General features: G+C 37.6%; 1 protein-coding gene across 5 annotated transcripts in view; it reads left to right on the top strand.

Moving 5' to 3' along the window:
• The first annotated feature begins 83 nt into the window (after positions 1-83).
• The window catches only part of dip2bb (disco-interacting protein 2 homolog Bb), a 52,184-nt gene continuing 37,562 nt past the window's right edge, over positions 84-14,705 (top strand). For 2 of the 5 annotated variants that reach the window (XM_067460031.1, XM_067460029.1), the window contains exon 1: positions 94-380. In XM_067460031.1, coding sequence (XP_067316132.1) covers positions 296-380 — 85 coding nt within the window. In that variant the 5' untranslated portion in view covers positions 94-295. Of the gene's footprint in view, positions 381-14,705 lie in introns of all 5 variants that reach the window. The other 3 variants (XM_067460028.1, XM_067460027.1, XM_067460032.1) reach the window with 2 other exon arrangements.

Raw genomic sequence — 14,705 nt, 5'->3', positions numbered from 1 at the left:
ATTTTAGTGGAAACCATTGCTGTTGAAGATATTGCAATAGATACAGATTCTCTCTCACCACAGCAGAGGGAGCAAAATCACCACGGCTTCTGTTCTGACCACAGGCTCAGACTCCTCATCCCGAGCCCTGGTCATGTGACTCTTCCCATCGGTTGGGATTTCTTTCGGCATGGCGGAGATGATGGAGCTTGGTCTGCTGTCTAATATCATTTGTTATTCACTGTGAGGAGGACACGGGCATTTTTGCTGTCGTTAAACCGTTCTGCGCCGTTCTTTTCCCCGGTGTCTGGCCATAATGGCGGAGCGCGGAGTGGATGTGTCCGCTCTTCCCCAAGAGGTCCGGGAGCAGCTCGCTGAGCTGGACCTGGAGCTGTCGGAGGGTAAGCCTTTAAACAACGAGGGCTCTTGTTTGAATGCGTGTGTTTGCATAGATATGTGTTAATTTGATAGGCTCAGTCGTGCATCCTTTAAAAACAGCATCCACACACAGGCTCTGTGCTGATGATGCTTCAATGTCGCCGCCGCTCGCGGAAACATACTGACCTCTTTTTCTGCATCTCACTGGTTCAACATCGCATTTATCTGGACTTTAAACGAACATTCAGCTTTGTTTTTCTCTTTAAATGCCTTGACATTGGTCTAATATATTTCCTGATTTGTTGTTATGTTGTGCAAAACAAAAACACCGAGTTTGTAAAGCGCTGGACGTATTATACAGGCCATGGTTATTCTGCATATGTCCTCCTTATACTTACACACTTTATTAACTAGTAATATTCAGTGTTAGTTGTATAGTTGATCTTTATTGTAAATGGGAAAATAATATTAAAATATGTAAAGTAGCTAAAAAAAACAATATTGCTTCAGTAGCCCATGACACTACATTGCTGTTATTGTCATGGGTATTCTTTTTATAGGTAAACTACCATTTATTTTAATGGTCGATGCTTTATTAATGCATTTAGTGCTTGACACGTTGATAGTGCTATTAATAGACCGAAACTCATTTTTTCTTTATAAACAATCAACACCCATAGGCTATAAGATTCAATGAGAGGTCAGGTATGGCAAGCTGTTTAAACACTTAACTAACAAGGTATTTGTTCTTATCCTATTGTATTACATTTATTTAAGAATATTATGTATAAATTAATATTTATGATATAAATACAGGTAAAACAGAAGTGGACTGCCAATATCCCAACCACAGACCCACACTAGCAAAATTTGACAAAAAAAATTGCAATTTATGTCCAGTAAGTACTAGTGTCTAAAAATAGTTGCAATTTGATGATAGGTCTACTAATAACTGAATTACTTGTAACAGTATCATAAAAATAGAAACTTGGTCATAGGAATAGGCTATATGTTTCGCCAGCTTGCCATGAGACATGTAAATCGCTCACTTAAACAATGGAACTTGGAGTGTCCTGGTGTCACCTGTGAAACTTTTTTCTGTGCCTTTAAATGAATAGAATTATTGTAATGCAGTATATATGCAAGTGTATAACATTTATATAAATAAAATATTACTCTTTTTCACATTTCAAATCATCCAGCATGAATGGTGTCTAAACCTCTGCCGATCAGATATGCATTGAATAATTTTAACACAGATTTGTGTGTGTGGTTGTTTACATTTTAGTGTGCTGTTATTGTCATTGTGATTCACTGCAGAAGGGGCTCGGTTTGTTTGTGTGTGTGTTTAGTCATCCTTATGCGTTATATAAGCCTTTCAGCAGTGGTGTGTAAAAGATTCAGAAGAGCAAAACAATATCTTAAACAGCATTACCCAAATATAAAAAGAGATTCTCATTAATCTCTGCACCAGAGAATTGTTTGGTATAACAGCTGATCTGCCGTCAGTGCAGCCTGGATTCATTCTCAGTATGTCTCCCACACAGCACATCAAGAGAGCACCTGGAGGCAGATTACATATGATGGACTAGTTTGCTTTTGGCTTCACTTACTATTGTTGGTGTGCTTTTGGATTTCATGGCAGTTGTGAACATCATCTTGTGCCCTTGCTGGTGCAATTTTGCAAACCCACACCCACCTTTTCCCTTCTTTCTTTAATGTTTTTTTATATTCCCAGAAGTTTGGCATGCCTGAACCATTTCGTACGCATTATGTATATGTTCATATATTAGCTAAGACTGCGTATCTATTTCTCAAAGCCCACAATGCAGTCCTGGCACAATTCTCAGTCCCCACCTACAGTCCTCACTTTTTGGCTCTTAGACAGGATGCAGCCCTTAGAATTTAAAACTGACTTCAGTAAGTAGTGAGATTTGCTTTAGAGAAATGTTTGTCATGTATATGAGTATATGTTTGGTGTCACACCCATATCTTATGTCCTTTGCACTGAAGACTGTATAGGTGATAGCACAAAGAAAATGTCACAATAAAAGACTCTTTATTTCAGTCTTTGAAGGACCAGTGGGAGTAGTAAGCCTCTTTAGTGATGGCTGTCTCCAGCTCACTTCTTGCTCATGTCTGGGTTCAGACATAGACGATAGTTTATAGAGCTGCTGTTATATAGCCTGCTGCATAGGCTTTTTATTGTTTTAATAGCAGAATAATGTGTTATGACAACATTAACACGTTTGCTTAAATAGTAACAGTTTTTACTGTACTGTAAAATATGATGGGATATGTTGGCATGCAATTGCTCTTTGGATCAGGGTTATAGTTAACTAACCTGAAATGGTCATACTCAATTCTAGTCAGAATATGTGTCTGAAACTGCTCCTATGGGCTGTGATTATATGGGCCGTGTTTCAACTGAACCAGGAAAGACATCAATTGGATAGACCTGCAACCAATCAGAGCAACGAAGCGACGCATTACGTTCGTTGTCAAACGTCAAAAGAACACAACTGTACTGTGTTGCCAAGTCCACGCGGGTTGTTTTCCATGTCTACTTGTTGAAGCGACTATTATGTGATATATAGACCCGTGAATGCCCATTTTAGCAGGCAACCTTCCAAAAATTAGACATTTTACCCCCCAAACGGCATTTATTTGCTAGGGAAGCTAGGGCTAGTAGTTTGCGCGTTTTGTTGTAAAAACTTGGCAACCCTGTCTGCACGCACGCTGGAATAAACAATCTTTGCCGGTGTTGTAAAAAAAAAGAAAGAATTTAATGATACCCAGAGTACTTACCAACATGATCATTTCAGAGAGAAATAGTGAAGGTGAATGCATGTATGAACAAGCTCTCCTTTTAGGATTTGAACAAATATAATCCAAGCACCTTTGATGACGTGCATGATTACGTTACTGTTGATCATCTGTCCGTCATCGTCTAAAGCCCGCCCACCGAACCGCTCAAGCTCAAATGTTGTGGGCGGGGCTGAGTTCGGCTGGCATCCAGGCTAATAGTTAACTAAAACTAATATGAAAACTAAAGCTAAAACCATGGGGAGAAAAAGCATTACAAAAATAAATAAATAAACTTGAAAAATATATAAAACTATAAAAATGAATAAGAACTGCATGGACATAAAAATAATCAACTAATAAAAATGACAAAAATACACAACAAAATTACTAAATAACTAAAATGAAAATAACAAATATAACTAATCCAAAATATTAAGAAAAAATTAAGTAATTTATAAATGATACTAAAGTAACACTTTTTGGAGATGTAATAATTAATTTATACAATATAATTTTCCTTCTATGGGGAATTGCCCATTTTACTTCTATAAAGTGACACATTTCAAAGTGAGATATAGGATGATATTCAACAACAAATTGCAGTAAAATATTATTTAATTAAAAATTAAATATAAATGTATATTGTGTCAAGAAATCCTATAATGTTAAAATAGCTTTAAAGGAAAATTAAAACTTTTTGGAACGTATTCACTGTATCCCCCAAAGTTAGCTAGGTCCATACATACCATTTTTTATGTGCGTGCCATAACTCTGTGAGCACATGAGCTGGAACTTCATTAAAAATAAATGCAGTATCACACATTCCTAATATGATGACCTGAAGAAGGCTTATACAGCGACTGTGTTCTTCCACAACCAGAAAAAGTGCAATATCTTGCTATCTTCTTCGGCATGTTTATTGCTGCTAGCTAGCGTGATCCGAACAGCTCCATGAGTCGGTGGGTGGGGCTACTGAATTAGACATGCTTATTATTCTGTAGAGGCGTTTCGCCACACGATGACGTCAAGATGAGGCACATTCTGAGATTGATCGTTTTCTGGGCCTAGTGTCTATAAAAGCTTTTCTTTGACTAACAAGGACGTTTTCAGCTCTGAAACTTCAGGATATTCTTATATTATCATGACCTTTTATATGTCAAAAGTTCAAGGGAAAGTTGATTCCTCGATTCATCACCCCTTTAAGGCATATATTCTACTTATTGTGTATACATTTTTTATATTATTATATTTAAGCAATAAATCGGATGCATGTATTAGTTTACAGTAACAAGATGAGTCAGAGACTGCACCATTCACACATATTCGTTATTTGTAATGAACGTGTGTTGTGAATGAAAGAGTTTGTCTCCGTGTGTGTGTGTCTTCATGACAGAGGAAGAGGGTTTGAGGTAGGAGGTTGTGACACACACTAACACACAATGAGCACCATTGAAATCATCAGGGCTGAGCAGTCGTGATCTCTGCTTGAATTCCCAGCACATACTCAGACGCTTTTATGCACTTAAGCTGATCAAATGAGCTGTGTGTGTGTGTGGAAATCCTCTTCCTGGTCAGCATATACTTAAACTAAAGAGGCTCGGACTGACTGTATAATGTCTGATTGTGTGCATCTGTTCAGGTAACCTCAGTAGCTTAAGCACCCACAGTGACTGTAGGAGGACTGGCAGGTTTTCTGAGTTGTAAAGAAAAGGACAGATAGATAGAGACGGTGGGAGAGAGAGACCTAGGGACAAAACAGAAAGAGAGAGATTACTTTAATCTAGGTCACAGAGCATCATAAAGCAAATACACTCATTTACCCATGATTCACTGCAAGCTTTCTAACATGTTGCGCTGTCTCTTCCATTATCTCCTCTCTCTTTTTCCTCTTTCCCACCATGTTATTGCTTATTTTTTCCTAGTTTGTCTAGCTAACTCGCTCTCAAGTGCACACCACACAGGACATGTTAATAGTTAATATCTTCTGCAATGCTTGCGATATGGGTTTCTCAGTAACTGAATTATTCACTGGTCTGTGATGGACATCAGGCTCAAAAAAGAAGAGATGCATGCACACTTTATTTCTAGTAGACACAAACTATACTAGACACACATTCAGTCAGTGAGCAGAGCTTTTCCAAATTGCCATTGGAGCTTAAATATCTCTCATAACGCTTGCCACTCAGGTAACACTTAACTAGAGCTTTTCTGAATGAAAATGGTATGAATAATTCATTTGTATATGATAATTCTGCTATTCTTGTCTATGTTAATGTTTTAAATTTTTGATTTGAAGATGGACTCATAATCGACAAAATACCATATTTTTGGACATACTTGTTATATGTTTTTGCATCCTTCATATCTCTGCAGAGTCTTTAGTTTTATCATCTTTCTAAAAATATGATAACTAAAGACAGATACACGGCTGTACCGATTCTTTTACGACAACAGCCAAATTTATGGAGGCATGCAGTGGGTGGAGCTAAAGAGTCATGAGCACACACACACCTATGACACACACACAATACACCATTACATTATTCCTGTATAACTTTCGATGCACATTACATTTGTGTTGTTTACAATACATGCACTTATGCACTGACTGCCAACAAAACAGACATTTGATGCAGTTTCACTCTAGCCTGACAAGCCAGACCCACATCAAGATGTTTGGTCTGGAAACTCACCATAGACAGGGCTCAATCCGAGGGGCGGGATAAACGGTTGTCTTTCAAACTCCTTCTGCACGCGATAGGATAGCGCTACACCAACCAGAGCAACAAAGGTGAAACAGAGCTTGTTGATAGATTAAACATTCGCCGTATCCGGTCGGCTAAACTCCGAACACATCTTCCCTTTTTAAGAATGACTTCAGTGCCGTTCTTTGTTCTTTTCTCAGAGAAAAGCTTAACTCCAAGTCTTCCAGAGTCGCGGTCAAAGCTGATTCGAAAGACCGCCGCCGTTCGCCAGTTTCTGTGTTTATTAGAAGCACGCAAACGCAGCTCGGCCGTCGTCATTATGGCCCCGCCCGCCGACTCTATAGACGATGTGATTGGGCCGTCCAGATTGAGAGGAATACAGCTCAGAAGGGTATTGAGAGTTCCTAGACGACACTTGCGGGCAAATTAAATTAGCTGCCGCTAGGGTGCGTCTAGATTTCTAGGCTAGTTTCACTCACCTCCTGCGGTTTCGACTCGTGACCGGGAAAAACAAACACACTTGTAGAATTCCAGAAAAATAAACTGCATCCACTGTTTCCTTAACACTGGGTTATTTGGGAAGCTGAACCAGGTTATCTTTCCCTCGCAACCAAAAACACACTTCTTTAGTGACGTTGATTTGGTGGTTTAAAAATAAAATGACAGCACTGACAATGGCTTCTGTAACCCGAACGAAGCTCATGGATGGACACGCTCTTGCTCTGGCTCTAGTTGATGTGTGCACGCTAACCTGGGAGAAGTGCAAGGAATTCTGCTCTTTAAGTCATACAGGGCCATACTCCAATTGTTTTTCCAAAAATTTGTTTGAATCCTGAAGGAGAGTATTTGGCACAGAAATACTCCACATGTACATCATACGTCCAACTTGTTTTTATTTTGCCATGTTTAGCATGAGAATCCAACTTAAACTGCGTAAAAATGTCAGAATGCATGAAATAGCATTAGACTCCCCCTTTTAGCATTCCTGTGCTTTTGTGGCTAAAATGATTTCTCCAAACATGCATAAATAATTTAATATCTGAGTAGGCCTTTGTGTTGTTTTGGTATGTATATGTGTGTGTATTTGGGTGGGTTGTATTTAGAGTCGTGGTTGCTATGGTAACAGTAGATTTTGCCTTAGGCTGTTCTCATTCATAACGAACAAGCTAAAAGCATTAAGCACATATGCCACAAGAACAGCTAAAACCCAACAGCATGGCATAACTTTGAACCACCCCACACAGTATGACCTTTATTAGAGGGCTGCTGAATGGTCTAATGTGTAATTTCTGCATCACAACATAACTGTAAAAATAGCTGAAGACAATGGTAATGGTGCTTTCCTGCACACATCTTGCCACCACAATGTTAGAGGGTTATGATTGTTTGCTAGAATGGTTGCAAAGGTGTTGAATGTTTTCTGCCATGTTGTTAGGTGGTTGTTCTGGGTGGTGGCTAGGTGGTTGCTTTTGGCCTGAATTAAGTCTTTATGATTTTATGGTTCCCATACATAGCTCCTTCAGTCTTAGTCTGTGGGAATCTTTTTTGCCTGTTTTATTATACGTTAGGCGAAAAAACTGTGATAGCTAACCTCTCCCCAACAAGCCAAATGATTTTGCTTGGCATGTTCAAAGCATGAACATTTTCAAAATGTTTAAGGTAACAAGTGAACAGAAAAAGAAGATTAAAGGAGAAGACTCTCACTAAACCTGTAAAGAATGTCCAAGTCTCATTTTACCCCAAAATAAAATGGTAGCATCTTTGCATAAAAAACTACTATTAAGACCATTAGATTTTTTGCATTGTGATTTTCAGGAAAATTAAACCTATTTTACCCCAATTAGTATTACTGTAGGGCTTTTGGTATTGTCACACCAAAAACACTTGACCCATTAATACTAACACTTACTATTCTATATTTAAAAAAACAACCTTTCTACATGTACTGTGCCAGAATATCTGGGACTAGTCACAGCGCTTGCATATTGCTGCTCTATTGTTGACTTGATTGCTTATATTTATCTCCCCATTTGTAAGTCACTTTGGATAAAAATGTCTGCTTAATGATTCAGCGTATGAACATGTCTTTATTATTATTCTCATAACTTTATTTATTTTTACATAACTTTATTTATTTTTACAATCATTGTTACTGTATATAGTATAAGAAATTATTTTGCAATTTTGTAGTGATTTTAACTGCAGTACAACAAATGCAATATGGTATGAATGAATAATTTGTATATTATAGTTCTAGTATTTTGTATGTTAACATATGTTTGAAAGTTTCAGAATTAAAGATGGACTCATTACTGTAATTATTTATTTTTACAATCACTATTTTACTGTATTATAATCAAATTATTTTTGCAAAGATTTTAAATGCAGTACAGCAAATGTAAATTGTATGACTAATTATGTTGAATAATTATAATATTACAATGTACAAATGAACAGCAATGAACAGCAATATTAATCCTGTTTTATTATACAAAATACTATATATAAGTATATATATATATATATATATATATATATATATATATATATATATATATATATATATATATATATATATATATATAATACAGTAATGAGAATGAGATTTTGCATTTTACATTACTGTAATGAGAATTGAGGACTAAAATGAGCTTAATTGTCTGTAAAATTATGTCATTATGAAAAGAAATACATAAGGGTTCTAAAATAAGACTTTGTTTTCCTTATTTACCCTCGCACATGGTAAACCACACTGTAAACACAGGTCAGATCCTTCTATATACTGTATTACAAAGTGAATTTGGAAGGTTACACCTGACAAGGCATGTTTCCAGGTGTGTGAAGTGGTAATTTGAGTCTTGTTGTCACCTGCATACACACACCCTGGTAACCCTGACTTTACTCTTTCCATGAGCAGATTTTCAAAGCCGGTTTGGGGATATGGTTGTATAATGTAGAAAGATATGAATGAACTGCTCCCTGTTGCGTCTTTTTTTCTGTCACTCCCTGTCTGTCTGTGTTTCTCTCTGTCTCTCACAGTCTGTTTTTATGTTCTCAGCAGAACAGGAAACCATGTCATAGGGTAGAAGATTTAGCACTGGAGAACATGACATCATCCAGAGGGAAAGGGTGTGTGTGTGTGTGTGTGTGTGTGTGTGTGTGTGTGTGTGTGTGTGTGTGTGTGTGTGTGTGTGTGTGTGTGTGTGTGTGTGTGTGTGTGTGTGTGTGTGTGTGTGTGTGTGTGTGTGTGTGTGTGTGTGTGTGTGTGTGTGTGTGTGTGTGTGTGTGTGTGTGTGTGTGTGTAAAGAGAGACAGAATGTTGGATGTGCACAAAAGAACAGTGAAGGAGGGCAATGAAATTCAACTTCAGTGCAGTGTGATACAGTGTTGGCAGTTGCTGAATGTTGAGTCACCATCTGGTGGTGGGTAACCAAGGCTGTGTGTGTGTGTGTGTGTATAGACATAATGGAGAGATAGCCGTATTGTGTCTTGAGTGAAAGTCATTGTGTGAGCTCTGTTGTGTCATAGTGTTTCAGGGCCAGTGATGCAGTACACAAGAGGGAGGGTGGATATGGGTAGTTCATACTTTTTAAAGGATCAAGATAAGTTCTCTCAGTCAATACATTTAAAAAAGAAGGAGAAAAAACTTGAATATGTTTCTCCATCTCTTTCTCTTTCCATATATGCATACACTCTACTTACACGGATCCAACTTTCCCACAGTCCGAGCAGCTGGTGAGCGTCTGTTGTGCAGAAAGTCACTAGAGACACTAGACGGTCCAGTCTCCATTGTATTTATCTCTACAGAAAATGCATAATGTGAAACATTTTTTTTTTTTTTTTGCAACACTGAAGTATATACACTCCCCTAAAGGATTATTAGGAACACCTGTTCAATTTTTTATTAATGCAATTATCTATTCAACCAATCACATGGCAGTTGCTTCAATGCATTTAGGGGTGTGATCCTGGTCAAGACAATCTCCTGAACTCCAAACTGAATGTCAGAATGGGAAAGAAAGTTGATTTAAACAATTTTGAGCATGGCATGGTTGTTGGTGCCAGACATGCCAGTCTGAGTTTTTCACAATCTGCTCAGTTACTGGGACTGGAACAGCAGAAGACCCCACCGGGTACCACTCATCTCCACTACAAATAGGAAAGAGGCTACAATTTGCACAAGCTCACCAAAATTGAGACTGGAAAAATGTTGCCTGGTCTGATGGGTCTCGATTTCTGTTGAGACATTCAGATGGTAGAGTCAGAATTTGGCGTAAACAGAATGAGAACATGGATCCATTATTCCTTGTTACCACTGTGCAGGCTGGTGGTGGTGGTGTAATGGTGTGGGGGATGTTTTCTTGGCACACTTTTTTTTACCCCTTAGTGCCAATTGGGCATCAGTTAAATGCCATGGCCTACCTGAGCATTGTTTCTGACCATGTCCATCCATTTATGACCCCCATGCACCCATCCTCTGATGGCTACTTCCAGCAGGATAATGCACCATGTCACAAAGCTCGAATCATTTCAAATTGGTTTCTTAAACATGGCAATGAGTTCACTGTACTAAAATGGCCCCCACAGTCACCAGACTGCAAGATGCTATCCTATCAATATGGGCCAACATTTCTAAAGAATGCTTTCAGCACCTTGTTGAATCAATGCCACGTAGAATTAAGGCAGTTCTGAAGGCGAAAGGGGGTCAAACCCAGTATTAGTATGGTGTTCAATAATCCTTTAGGTGAGTGTATACTACCATTCAAAAGTCTGAGGTCAGTATAAAAATGTATACCTTTATTCAGCAAGGACCCTACACTAATCAAAACTTCAAAAGTGACAGTAAAGTTTCTTATAATGTTATAAAAGATTTCTGTTCAAAATAAATGCTGTTCTTTTGTACTTTTGATTTATGAAAGAATCCTGAAAAAATAACACTTCATAAAAAACATTAACAAAACACTTTTTCAACATTGATAATAAATGGGGAATGTTTCTATTTCTTAGAATTTTTATTGTATATTTTTTGAGTAAATAAATGGAGCTTTGGTGAGCATATGAGACTTCTTTCAAAATCTTACACACACCAAAAATTTGAATGTTAGTGTTCATATTTATTTACTTATTTATTTACTAAAGCCATTTTTTTTATAAATAATTTATAAACTTGTATTTAAAAAAAAAAAAAAATGTTATGCCATGTAGGTTTTTGTCAATTTTAGTCATTAGATTAATGTAAAATAATCAAACAAGAATGACAATAAGTTGCTTTCATTTAGGTTACTTGTCGGTTAGAAACACTGTTTTATATACTTTTGGTAACGCTTTATTTTAAAGGGGGTGAAATACTGTTTCATGCATACTGAGCTTTTTACACTTTTAAAGACTTGGATTCCCATCCTAAACATAGACAAAGTTTCAAAAACTAATGTTGGACGTTTGATGGAGTATTTCTGTGTTAAAAATACTCCTTCCGGTTTCTCACAAGTTTCGGAGAGTTTTTTTCTAGTATGGGTCTGCTTGACATCGATAGAGCAGAAGGTCCTTGTATGGGCTGTACGGGTTCTTCTCCCGGTAGGGTGCGCGCGCGTGACTAGAGCGAGAGTGGAAATGCACGCCCATAAACACTGCTCTCAAGTTGCAGATCCACTCGTCCGTGCAACACTTCTGTCGCACCGCGCTTCACTTTATTCCTATGGGTGACATCAAGCGACTTCAACGCTTCAGCACAGCATTCCGGGAAGGCAGCGCTGCATTTGAACTGATTTGAACGCAGAAATGACGGGAAGCGGCACAACATCACGCTTTATCACTCTTCCGCAAAAGTGGATCTCCACGGTCACTGCTGTCACAGGACTTCACAAAATCAACAGTTACCAAAGAAGTGTGTTTTTGATGGAGCGGCGACGATAAAGGTTCGCGGCCGTGCTTTAGAAGCAGGCGGTGAGTAAAACTGCTTCAAATGTCTATGCTGTTGGCTATCGTTGCGTAAGTAAACATCAGTAAACAAAACGATCGTGTATAACGTTAGTTAATTTATCAATGGAGCATGCGATCTATGGTGTGTGTTTAAATACATTTGTTTATCAGACCAATATAGGTGTCAGTTTGTTTATTGTAAAACCACCCAAACATAAACCTAGCGTTCTCACAAAGCGTGCTTTGTCATTCAAATTTGCTAACGGTTACTCCATTGTTGTTCTATGTATAACGTTACACTGGTCTGACGTGCAAAACCGTTTTGCTTGCTACTGCTAAGGTTTAGTCGCATACAATAGTCCATAAACCGAATCATGTCCTCATAAACTGTGAGTAAACACACACAAATGTTGACAGGCCACTAAATACAGTACATACCACAGAGACGGACGTCCTGCTGTTGCTGTTTCCCCTGTTCAATTTATTTCAGCCTCCGCATCTGATTCTGGATCATATATGAATTAGGTGAATCTGATTTAGGGTAGCGTTTTCTTCTCCACGCTTGAGGACGTCACCGCTTTGCGTGTGCTCGTCATTCTTTAGCTCCGCCCACACGATACGCATCCAGCCACTCGTTTTTTTCCGGAAAGACTCGGTACAGACTATCTTTCTTTTATAAATATAATAAAACTAAATACTTTTCGGAGATTTGAAGGATGCAATACTACTCTATAGGTACTCAAGATTGACATGAGATTGACTGAAACTGAGTGTTTCACCCCCCCCCCCCCCCCCTTAAGGTTCAATTCTCACTATTAGCTAGTTGCTTATTAGTATGCTGTTTATTAGTACTTAAAAAAGCACATATTAATGCCTTTTTCTGCATTACCTCATTCTACATCCCGTAATCCTACCCAGTACCTAAAGTTAAATGCTACAAAAACTACCATATACTAATTGTTAGTAAGCAGTAAATTAGGAGGGTTTTTTTAGGCGTTGTTAATAGTGAATATGTGTTCCCCATACATACTAAAGTCTTACCATACTTTCTATTTTGATAATCACAGTCAAACAATAACACACATGTAGCTTTATCTCTTAAAGGAGTGATGTCCTCTTTCACCTCCTTTCTCCCAGGGCCCCAAAAAATCATCATGCATGCCAGTAGTTGTTTATGTATGCATAAACTAAATAAAAAATTCCAGAGAAAGAAAAAAACTGCTTTACTGAAAAAGGTCACTTGTCATAGGACTTTTGCCCAAAATGCCATGCAAATACAAAAAAAGTAAATATGGGTAAAATGTGTAATTGGATTAGAATGTTTTTGATAAAGGTTGGATTAAAGTATAAAGAGTGGATTTATGGCATTCTAGTTAAAATAAGATTTGTATCTCAGCCAGCACAGTTTGGGTTGTAGTCCTGGAATAATTGACCTTTTTCAGGATGGATTTGCAAATTAAATTCAGAATTAAGGTTACATTTTAGGCATAATGTCTGGATTACAGGTTAGGATTGAACAGATGACATGCAGGTTATAGGGTTTAGAATGGGTAATTTCACTATACTTAAAAATGTAAAACAGAAAATACCATTTTGAGGTGAACGTTACAGGTTATTGTTGCATGGACTGACAGTGTTGTCTTTAGGCCATGCCCTGCATATGAGTGAGTGATCAAGTATTAATGTAGATTTCTGCCTTAATGTGTTGTCACGCACTTCACATTATCATCACTCTCCCAACAACCAATCACAATCCATCTGAGCCTCAGTGTGGACTGGACCACCATAGGCCTCCAATAAAACCTTCTAGTTTGCAGTTGAATTGGAAGAATGTATTTACTTGTGCCATTTATTGCAGTCCAAAACACTTTCTTTCTGAATAACACTCAAAGAATCATATACAGAACGAACATATATGTATATACACAACCCCCTTCATAGCTGCCTACATGTGATAGAGCAGTCTGTTAAAGCTAAAAATACCCCACGGTGCAGCTGGGTTCGGTCCTCATGCATTACTTATGGGAGTTCACTCTTCCTTCGCTATTTTGCGTGTTTTTTTGTGTGGAAAATGCTTTGAAAATGCTCTTGAAAAAATGGTTTTAGTGGCCTCTTATGAATCTGTGCTGTTTGCTGTCAATGTTTAGACGGTTTAAGGGCCAATCTGATTTCTATGGGATAATAAATATTTTCATGTTTTTGATTTTGAGGTTCAAGATTTTGAAATCTTTCTCCTTTAGGCGATGTGTTGAAATGAGCTTGAGCTGCTTGTGTATCATAACCAAAGCTCTCTCCATCCTGCATAATCCCACTAGATTACACATTCTGCTCTCTTTCACACTCACAAACACACACATGAATCCAGCATTAACTCACACAAATCAACTTGGCTGTCAGAATTTTTTTTAAACGCTACAAAAACTACCTTATTATTAATAAGCAGAAACTTCCCAGCTTATTGAGGCAAAAGCCGTAGTTCCCACACCCCCAGTAATGCGTTCCTTTCAATATTATACTAGATATTATTTAGCCTTACTTTTGGGGGCGTTTTTTGAGTGTTTGGGGTCGGAGCATGCTTACCTAGACAGTGAAATCAGAAATATTGTGAAATATTATTACAATTCAAAATAATAATTTTCTATTTGAGTATAGTATATTAAAATGTTATTTAATCTTATAATGGCCGAAATGAAATTTCAGCATCATTACTGAGTCTTCAGTCACATGATCCTTCAGAAATCATTCTAATATGCAGATTTGCTGCTCAAGAAACATTCTGTAATTCTGAAACATTTTGAAAAAAACATTTTGAAACATTTCTGTAATTCTGTTAAAGCTGTGCTGCTTAATATTTTTGTGGAAAATGTGATTTTTCAGGATTCTTTGACTAATAGAAAGTTTAAAAGAAAAGCATTT

Source organism: Pseudorasbora parva, chromosome 12 (genome assembly GCF_024679245.1).
Source record: "Pseudorasbora parva isolate DD20220531a chromosome 12, ASM2467924v1, whole genome shotgun sequence".
In the NCBI taxonomy this organism is placed as follows: domain Eukaryota; kingdom Metazoa; phylum Chordata; class Actinopteri; order Cypriniformes; family Gobionidae; genus Pseudorasbora; species Pseudorasbora parva.
This window is presented reverse-complemented; position numbering and strand designations above follow the sequence as displayed.